The sequence below is a fragment of the Carassius auratus genome, chromosome 35 (genome assembly GCF_003368295.1).
Source record: "Carassius auratus strain Wakin chromosome 35, ASM336829v1, whole genome shotgun sequence".
In the NCBI taxonomy this organism is placed as follows: domain Eukaryota; kingdom Metazoa; phylum Chordata; class Actinopteri; order Cypriniformes; family Cyprinidae; genus Carassius; species Carassius auratus.
In genome coordinates, this window is record NC_039277.1 from 16858394 (window position 1) to 16869525 (window position 11132).

Sequence of the window (11132 nt, forward strand, 5' to 3'; positions counted from 1 at the left end):
GACTTTATATATAGGCTTTATGAACAGATTAGAGTGACTCGTGAAGGACCAGCACCACCTCCTCTTGTTCGATGGTTTGAGGAGTATATCTTCCAGAATCCGGGATTAAGATTTAGGAGCTCATTTTTATTCCACCTCCTTTCCTGAAAGTCTGTCTTGCAGAATTGACTAAAAATTAATCTTCACATTAATTCCTAATTATTTTGCAATTATTTTTCAGTTCTTCTTGACCTGTTTTTTTTTCTTCTTCTTTTCTGACCTCATGACCCAGTCAGCATTTTTGTACAATGGTCAAGTCTTAACTTATCCATTTCTGTATTACATTTGTGTTTGATATTTCTCATGGGTATTACATAATTTTCGACTTTGAGTTAAAACAGTTTTTATTTTAGCGCATTTCATCTGTAAAAGAAAACATGTCTAATAATTCTGCACATGAATATAAGGAGTTTTTCTCTTCCAGCTTTCCTGGACTATTGTATAGCACTCATAAATGATTAAATAAAAAATAATGGTAGTTATTAAGATTGATATGGTTTGGAATTGGTAAAATGTGCTTGGAAAAAAACCACAATAAAACAATGTTTTAATGTTTAAGTTTGGAATATTAACTGACATGAATGAATGCTATATAAATATTGTTCATGTTAACATAATGTTTATAAATGAAATCTTATTGTAAAGTGTTACTAAATATATATATATATATATATATATATATATATATATATATATATATATATATATATATATATATATATATATATATATATATATATTGATCTGTGAATGTGATTTTAAAGTCTAGATGATTCGGATTAACCCTTTAACCGCCATATCCTTTAAAACCTCACTGCCAGAGGGATATTGTGAATGCATGTGCCCGCTGGGCACAGTTTACCTGATGCCACCGGGGTGGCGATGGCATTGGTGGCTTGAGCCCGCCATCGCTGCTTGCAGCTATATTTATTATTTGTATTTAGTATACAGTAGAACACTATTCAATATTCTTAATTACTCTAATAATAATTATTATTATTTGTCATTAGTATACAGTGTAGCATTATTAATTTTACTAATAATAATAATTATTGTTATTTTTGTAACACAACTGGCAACTTGTGTATTTTATTTAAGTTGATTTCTGAGTGAACATGAACATGTCGCTGGATTAGTACAAACTCTTTATTAAAAATGAGTGCTACTGTTTTTCAGGTGTACATCGCCATCTAGTGTTTCAGTTTCACATGACTCAGAGTCTGAGGAGGTGTGATATCGCTTCATCCGTCACATACTATTTCTATGAAGATAGAGTATACTGTAAACATACTCTATTTCCAGTGTGATGAATGAGCTGGATGCAGCATCTCTTTCCTGACTTATCTGATCCGACTGAAATCACTGCATACTGCTTGCCTTGCAGTTCTATCTGTACAGTATGTTCTGCGCAGCACACATCAGTGTGTTTGTGCTGTTTTTTCAGGAGTTGTCAGAGTATGACGAGTCTCTTCAGTAACACGGTGTCTCCGGTGAAGGAGGGCTCCTCGTCTCTGTCCCGCCGCACCAGTGCACTCAGCAAACCCCCGCTACGAGCCCTTTACGACCTGCTCATCGCACCGATGGAGGGGGTACGACTGCACTCACTCTTCACTCATGTTCCATAAAGAATTACATTGATTAGTAATAACACTCACAGTAAATAAGTTGTCCAATAAGTGATAGTTCATTAATTGGTTTGTGTATATATGTATATATATATATATATATATATATATATATATATATATATATAGCATTTATTATATATTTAATGTGGTACTCAGTGGTTTTTTTTTTTACTTAATCAGATTCAGAATCAGAAAGAGCTTTATTGCCAAGTATGCTTCCAGTACACAGCGACAACAACACACAGACAGAAAAAATTGTAATAAAATTGCAAATAAATAAGTGAATAAACAATTGTGCTATAAATGATAATGGAATAGGATTGGGTAGGATGCAGGGGTAAGAAATAAATCTACGTATATTGCACATTTTTATTGCATAAGTGGGGAACATGTAACTGTTCATGAGGTAGATTGCCTGGGGGAAGACTGTTCTGGTGTTTGCGGCTCTGAAGCGCCGGCCAGATGGAAAAAGTTCAAAGATGGGGTGACTTTGATGTGAGGGATCCAGAGTGAGCCCTTTTCCTCACTCTGGATGTATGCAGTTGTTGAAGGGAGGGCAAGGGAGCACCAATAATCCTTTCTGCAGTCTCTGTGGTCTTCTGATGTCTGACCATTCTGTTGGCCATTCTTTAATTTTTAAAGCCATTTTCTGATATATCCAAGATTTGTTGGCTTTCTCTGTGTAGTTTTGAGTGTTTAAGGTGATCTTTCTGTCTCTCTCAGGGTCTGATGCACTCCAGCGGTCCGGTCGGCAGACACAGACAGCTGGTTCTGGTTCTGGAGGGAGAGTTGTATCTCATCCCGTTTGCTCTGCTGAAGGGAAGCTCGTCTAATGAGTATCTGTACGAGCGGTTCAGTCTCATCGCCGTCCCGTCCATCGGCAGTCTGGGGAGCACAGCTAAAGTAGGCACACTTCTGACACACATACAGACCCATATAGACACACATATAAGTATTTTGATATTTTAATATGAGCTTTTATATTTTCAATTAATTTTTAAAATATTGTTTTATATAAATTTCTGTTCACCTTTAATGTATATCTTTTTCAGTTTAAGTTTTACTAATCTTAGAAATGAACTGAAATAAGTTCTAAGGCAAAATTGCTAAAAATTAGTCTTTTGGTTTAACCATTTTTTAATATGTATTTAAAAAAAAAAAAAAAAAAATTTCAGGTGATATATTTCTAATTAGCTTTGACCTGTGTCTCTTTCAGTTTTAGTTTGTCATTTTGGTACTTCAATCTATTTCATTTATTTTATTTCAGCTAGTTGCCAAAGCAAATGTTCTTTTTTTCACAAAAACTATTTTAGTAGTTTCCACTGATATATACTACTTTGTGCCTGATGGTCTCTTGGTTAATTTCACAGATTAATAAAGCAATAAAGCACATGAGATATGATATTGCTACAGTGATTTACTGTGATTAATGAGTGTGGTTTGCTTTGACACGATGGAGAAAAGTTGTATGTCCAGTGTTTACATTCTCAAGTGCCTTAATGCTTTTTAAAGGAGCATCAGCAAGATGCCAAACATTAGTTTTACCTTACTTGTTTTTGCCCACAAACTCACCTGGTCTTTGTCACTTCAGATTCATCCTCGGCGGACCGGTCCGGTTCTTTGTAATGGAGGAAGCTCCATGGCCGCAGTGGTGGGGAATCCTCGGCTGCCGCCGTCAGTGATGGACCGCTGGCTTTGGGGTCCGATGCCCACCGCTGAAGAGGAGGCTCACATGGTGGCTGATCTCCTGGGCTGTCAGCCGCTGGCCGGTCCCTCTGCCACCAAGGAGCGGGTCATGAATGCCCTCACGCAGGCCGAGTGCGCCCACTTCGCCACGCACATCTCCTGGAAGCTGGCGGCTCTGGTCCTCACACCCAGCCAGGACAGCGGCTCTGGACCGGCGCCTGCGGCTCCCAGCGCAGCGGCAGGAGGAGGAGAGAGCGGAGGCAAATCTAACTACACCATCCCAGAGAGTCTGCACGTGCCGGACGACGCCAGCGATGCCGAAAGTATCTGCGACAGCCCACCGCTGCAGGAGTTCCTGCTCACCGCAGCCGACATCCTCGACCTCAGGCTGCCCACAAAACTAGTCGTGCTGGGGTCAGTACAGATAATAATGGATAATATTTTCCATTGGCTTTTGTTTTTTTTTGATTGTTTGTCTTCATTTTAGTTCATGTTTTAGTAATTTTGTTGCATATATATATATATATATATATATATATATATATATATATATATATATAATATATATGCTGAAATATGTTGCATATATATATATATATATATATATATATATATATATATATATATTATTATTATTATTATTATTATTATTATTATTATTAATTAATTAATTTTTTTTTTGTGAGAATTATTTTTTTATTTTATTTTTATTACATAATGTGAAGCAAATTTGTTCTAACCTTTTTGTTTTATTTCATCTAAATATTTTTAGTTAGGTTTAAATAAAAACAGATAATTAATTTAATTTAATGACTTTTTTCACTTATTTTTTATTTATTTATTCTAAGCAAAATTAATTATGTTTTAATTTATTCATATTTGAATGAATTCATTTAGGTATTTTTTTATACGTAATTAATATAATTCACTTTCTTTGAATTAATAATCATTAAGTCATTCATATTTCATTCATTCATTTATATACTTATATATTGCAATAGCGCTGTGCATATAGTACTTTATATAACTACTGTATATAAAAAATATAGTATTATATAACAAAGTATAAAATGTAATAGTAACGTATATTATTTCTTTGTGTGCGAGTACTGTTATCCTATTATACAATCAATATATGCTTTTGTATATACTGCCCACTCTCAGCTATGCATTAGCATTTTCATACATATCTTCTATTGAAGATAATAGCATCTGTATTCTAGTGAACAACTGCTCCATGATGCTGATAGAGTGTGTTTTCATGCCCTGCAGCTCGTACCAGGAGTCGGACAGTAAAGTAACGGCGGACGGTGTGGTGGGTCTGACCAGGGCTTTCCTGGCGGCCGGAGCTCAGTGTGTGCTGGTGTCTCTGTGGCCGGTTCCCATCGCCGCGTCCAAGATGTTCATCCACGCGTTCTACAGCGCTCTGCTCAACGGCACCAAAGCCAGCGCGGCCCTCGCAGACGCCATGAAGTCCGTCCAGAGCAGCAAACAGTTCTCACACCCCTCAAACTGGGCAGGTATGATCACAGCCGCATTGAAACATGTGCAGTATATGAGAAAATCAAACTGTGCTGATTATGGTGAATACTATATAGATGTGCAGTGATGTCATATAGTATACTACTACTGTATACTGTCACATGTCACTTTCATATAGTAGTAGGCAGTACATAGTGGCTATTTTTAAGACTTGTTTGCTGTTCTCCTCATGATTTGAATATGTCTCCACAGGCTTCATGTTGATTGGCAGTGATGTGAAACTGAACAGCCCGTCGTCTCTGATTGGTCAGGCTCTGGCTGAGATCCTGCAGTATCCAGACAAAGCCAGAGATGCCCTCAGGGTTCTGCTGCACCTGGTGAGAAACACACACCAACTTTACCAGGACCACCGGCCTGATTTATATTCATTGAGAAGTCATATATGTGTATATAAGAGTCATAAATATAACATTTAATACATACATATATAATATAAGTTACATAGAGTAGTGTATGTAATTGTTTGTGGGTATAGTCTGTATGTTAAGTGTTATGTCTATTTATATCAGTTGATTTTAAATATTGTAATGTTTATTTTGATCTGTTATATAGTATTTTATATGCTTTTGTTAAAAAGTATAAAATATAATATATTTGATTGTGTGCTTGTCAGTTATTATTGAATTTAATAATCAAAATAATTTTTTATGTAGTATTACTTTAGTATAGTTCATTTTATGTTTGTAAGTATTATGTAATTATATTTAATTTGATATATAATGTGCATATAGTATTTATAAATGTGTGTACATTGTATAAAATATATCAGTTATTATTTTATACCATTATATAATACGTGTATATAGTAATATAGAAGCATTATATATATTTATATATATATATATATATATATATATATATATATATATATATATATATATATATATATATATATATATATATATATGATGTTACAGTAAGTATCATATATTTTACAGAATTAAATATAAATATATATATATGTGCAATTATATTTATGAATTAATAATCATAATATATATATATATATATATATATATATATATATATATACAAACACACACATTATAACACACAAACACAGACACACATACACACACATATATATATATATATATATATATATATATATATATATATATATATATATATATATATATATTCAGTATATTCAGTAAATCTATATACAAAGTTTGGTCACAAAATATACATTAAAAAATATTTTATTAGTGTTTCATAGGTGTCATATTCAGTTGAAAATATGGAAATAGTAGTAACAGACAATAAGTAAGAATATCCAGTTTAGTTTTTTTTGTCAGGTTTAAACAAATCATCTGTGTCTGTGTGGCTCCCCCAGGTGGAGAAATCTCTCCAGCGCATCCAGAACGGCCAGAGGAACTCCATGTACACGTCTCAGCAGAGTGTGGAGAATAAGGTGGGCGGCGTGCCGGGCTGGCAGGCTCTGCTGACCACGGTGGGATTCAGGCTGGACTCGGCTGGAACGGGACTCCCTGCGGCGGTCTTCTTCCCCACCGCTGACCCCGGAGACCGACTGCAGCAATGCAGCACCACCCTACAATCACTGCTGGGTACGACACGCTGCCACATGCATTAACTATTAAAAAACAAGAGTATAGAGGACAAAGATTACCAACCCACAGAACATTCTCAGACTGATGCAGATTGCACACAAATAAAACAAATTGTGTTTAATGTGTGAAATGATTAAACAAGTGAGAACGGGAAAAGTAAAATGTATAAATTCTCACTTATTTGTTATTGGAAACTTGACTTTAAGACTTATTTCTGCATTTCTTTTTGTAAGTGATTGAGCGTTGATCTGAACTTATGCATCTCCGTTTATGGGTGAACTTTGACAAAACTATCCACCAATAATGCTTTTTTCACAGCATGAGTTCAGATCAGTGAGTCCTCAGTTGAGGAATCAGTTCCAAATCCAAAACAAAACCAGTGCTAATTGAGAGAAAACAAGTGGACAAAAAGATAGAATCCAAGATTTGGTGATTAATTACATTTATATTTACATTTAGCAGCAATTTTATCCAAAGCGACTTACAATGCATTCAGGCTACTTTTTTTACCAGTATATGTGTTCCCTGGGAATTGACTGCTAAAGCAATGCTCTACCACTGAGCCGAAACACATAACACATTAGGAGGATTTTCAGCACATCACAAGGGTTTAAAGAGTTATTTGTCCTTCGTGTTCACAGGTTTGCCTCCTCCTGCTCTACAGGCGCTGTGTAAACTGATCACAGCGTCAGAAACCGGAGAACAGCTGATCAACCGGGTAAGATGTCACAGCATGTATCAAGAACACACTTTACTTTGCTTTAAGGGATCTGTCCTGTGCTCATGCATCCGATCTGTGCGTAACTACACTGCTGTATTATTGAGATGCTCAGGTTTGCTCTTTAACAATCCTCTTTCCTTCTCTTTCCTAAACTTATCATTGAAGGCTGTTAAAAATGTAGTGGGAATGGTAAGTGCTTAAACATCTGCTTTCGACTAACTCTGACTAACACTAATACATTACCGTAAATTAACTTGCCCGTGATTTTTAGCTGCTGTGTTAGTTTAAATAAAAATGAAATAAGCCTTTTTTGTGTTTGACATCATTAAGATCTTTCTAATTTTCCACAGCTCCATCAAGTTTTAGTTCAGCTTCAGTCTGGAGAGAAGGAGCAGGATTTCTCTCTCGCGCCCATCCAGGTGTCCATCAGCGTGCAGCTCTGGAGACTTCCTGGCTGTCATGAGTTCCTGGCCGCTCTGGGTAAGACCAGCTTCAGCACATGAGTACTGATCAAGATGCTTTCCTCCATGCTGAGGGGTCAATCTTTCTCTTTCTCTCAGGGTTTGACCTGTGTGAGGTCGGTCAGGAGGAGGTGGTCCTGAAGACAGGCAAACAGGCCAACCGTCGCACCATGCACTTTGCCCTGCAGTCGCTGCTGGCACTGTTCGGTGAGCATCACTTCACCCTCACATTGTGAATCACATCAACAAAACTGATTCATTCATTGTAAAGGTTTTTTAAATTAGAATTTTGTCATTGATACTAAAGTCAAGAAAAGGGCTGTTTTAATGGAATTAGCTTTAAATGGAGCTGTTATTTACGTCTACTCAAAGAAGCTGTTATTTTTTTATATCTTACACACTGGTGATTTGGAGTTCTTTACATAAAACTTTATGATGCTTATGAAAATTCATGTTATTTATTTTCAGAATAAAAAGATGCAAAAAAAAAAAATAATTACTATGACTAAAACAAAACAAAAAAATAGGTAAAAACTAAAAATATATGTATACTATATTTCCATTATACATCCATGCTACACTAATAAAAAAAATGCACAATCTATTTTTCAAAAAAATGCAGTGTTTTGTAATAATTTCAAAAACTATATATTAATTCATTATTTTGAAGAAAGTCTGTTTTTATTTAGACAACATTAAGACAATTATATAAATATGCATAACTTTATTAGTGGTACTAATAAATTATTTATCACTATTATATAGGTAAAAATATCAATTATTTACAATTATATTATTTGTAATAATAGTCATTAGAGTATAAAAAAAATATTATTGGTATTTTCCCACCAGTAAAATTTCAATATCTACACACCCTAAGTTTTTTTTTTTTTTTTTGATTAATTTAAACTTTTGACTTAAAAATTAGCAAAAATGTAAAACATGTAACACTTGACTTTATAATAATTGCACTTTAATGTTCTCCTCAGACTCTACTGAGCTGCCGAAGCGTCTGAGTCTGGACAGTTCATCGTCTCTGGAGTCTCTGGCCTCGGCACAGTCTGTGTCCCACCAGCTGCCTATGGGTTACCCCAACCCTCCCTTCTCCCCTCCATGCCCTGACAGCCTGGCATCTGATGCCATCTCCGTCTACAGCCTGAGCTCCATCGCCTCTTCCATGAGCTTCCTGTCCCGTCCCGAAGGCGCTTCTGACTTTATCAGCCAGCGCTCGCGGCAGCAGGAACTAGAGAGGCATCGAGGTGGAGCCGGGCTTTTCGCATCCCACCGGCACACGTCGGTGCCCCGCAGCCGCTCATCTCCACATGGAGCTGTGGGAGGGCATGATGATGAAGAGTATGAAGGATACAGTATAATCAGCAGCGAGCCATTGGGTGGCCAGTGTGACACGCTCCCTCGTCCGACGAACCACAGGAACCATCGAGGTGCGGCGCGCGGCGGGACAGGCAGGGGTTACGCGGTGTCCGTGTCCTCCAGGGGAAGCGTCAGCACCCCAACGTCCCCTGTCAAAGCCACCCTGGTTCCCAGTCCCAACTCGCCCTTCCAGAAGGTCGGGAAGGTGAGTAGCTCCGACACGGGTGAATCCGATCAGTCCAGCACAGAGACGGACAGCACTGTGAAGTCCCAAGAGGAACGTACGCCCGGAGCAGCTCTGGACCCGCAGGAACTGGCGCAGAAGATCCTGGAAGAGACGCAAAGCCACATGCGGGCCGTCGAGACTTTGCAGAGAAGCACTGGGAGTGTCCCGCTGGGTGACGGGATGGGCAGCGGAGGCCCCCCGACTCCAACTGGAGGCTCTGCCTTCCGTTCTTCGGAGACGAGCGCATTCAGTCGCCCTAGTAGCCGGGCAAGCATCAAGGCGCAGTCGTCTCCACTCTCGACACGCCCCAAACCGCCTTCTCGTACATCATCCCTACAGAAGGTCAGCTCAGGATACAACAGCCCTGCCACGTCCGAGACGTCCCTAAAGGAAGGTAGCCAACCGTCCCCAACTACTGACAGTCATGCCCAGTTTAAACTCAAGTATCCCAGCTCGCCCTACAGCGGCCACATCTCCCGCTCGCCCAGCAACGTCTCACCCAGCTCGGGCCACCAGTCTCCGGCTGGCAGCGCACCCTCTCCCGCATTGTCCTACTCCTCGACGGGCTCGACACGCTCCAGTCCGGCGGACGCCCCGGATATCGACCGACTCAGATTGGCTGCTATTGATGAAAAAGTCCAAGCGATCCACAATCTCAAAACCTTCTGGGCCAGCGCGACCCAACAGCAGCACTCGGGACCAATGCGGGCGCTTCGCGGTGGGAAGCTGAGCACTGCCAAACGAGATGTCCTGGGCCTTCTGAACCTCTCGCCCCGGCATGGCGTGACAGGACAGGATATGCCCGGCCAAGACGTTGCACTCGAGCACCGAAATCCACCCAACGGCCATCGTAAGATCGATCCCAAAAGAGTCACGCCTTCTCCGACGGCTTCCACCGGCAGCAGTCCGGGGTCGCATCCCATCAGACTGCCTTCAGGGAACGGGTACAAGTTCCTTTCGCCGGGACGGTTCTTCCCTTCGTCTAAATGTTGAGATTCGGTGTGACTGGCTTCTGTTGAATATTTATAACTCTTGAAAACAGTGAAAAGGACAGTGTGGGTGAGGAAGTGCACATTCCCAGAAGCCTCAAACTGCCTACTGTTTTATTTTCCGTGCAGAGAGCATATAATCCTTATGCTTCCAACTACACTGTAAAGGACCATTTATATATGCAGACTGATCTTAGACTTGCGCAAGGCATGTCAGACATAAAAAAAGAAGAGATTATACCAAAATGGTATTTCAAAAAAAGACAAAAAGGCTCGCTGTTTGTGTTAGTGAAAATGATGCGGCTTTGACTGGTTTATTTCTTTTTGTTTTCTTTTTTTATATATATATATAATTATTGTTATTATTATTATTATGGATGGTAATTGTTATTACAGTTATTTGTTTTGTAAATTAAATCAACGTTTTGCAATCAGTATTATACGTTTTTATATTGTTAAAGAAGCAAACCATGCACAAAAAAAGTTGAAAAAAACATTTTCATATTTTTATTGAGATGGTGACGATGCACCTGACATGACTTCTATGTGAATTGAGTGTCATTATTACAGCATGGGTTATCTTGCTCTCCAGTGAATCAGTGTCTTTTTATCAGAGATTTTGCATATGTGGACTCTCATCCAGACATATCTCAGTCATTTCTCAGTAAAATGATCTCAATAAAAAGTTTAATTTACTCTCTTGTGGTGGTCTGCTATTCATTTTAATATTACTAGATAACAGAATGGAAAGATTATAATAGCTTCATAATTAAAAAAATAATTATGGGTGAAGCCCACAATACATAAGCAAGCAATCAAATAAATAATGATAATAATAATAATAATAAATTATTTATAACCAACTATTTTATCGCAAATCACTTCCACAGTATTTTTA

At 38.3% G+C, this 11132-nt stretch overlaps 1 protein-coding gene across 2 annotated transcripts; it reads left to right on the plus strand.

The window, feature by feature from the left end:
* The first annotated feature begins 1248 nt into the window (after positions 1–1248).
* Positions 1249–10930, plus strand: LOC113054633 (tetratricopeptide repeat protein 28-like). 2 transcript variants are annotated; one of them, XM_026220301.1, is made up of 11 exons: positions 1249–1628; positions 2391–2570; positions 3259–3767; positions 4626–4873; positions 5088–5212; positions 6232–6463; positions 7108–7184; positions 7353–7376; positions 7538–7667; positions 7748–7855; positions 8638–10930. In XM_026220301.1, exons 1-11 carry the CDS (start codon positions 1350–1352, stop codon positions 10236–10238), a joined length of 3513 nt encoding a protein of 1170 aa, XP_026076086.1. In that variant the 5' UTR covers positions 1249–1349; the 3' UTR covers positions 10239–10930. The 2 variants fall into 2 exon arrangements, with proteins under 2 accessions (XP_026076086.1, XP_026076087.1); XM_026220302.1 differs by lacking the exon at positions 7353–7376.
* Positions 10931–11132: the final 202 nt, after the last annotated feature.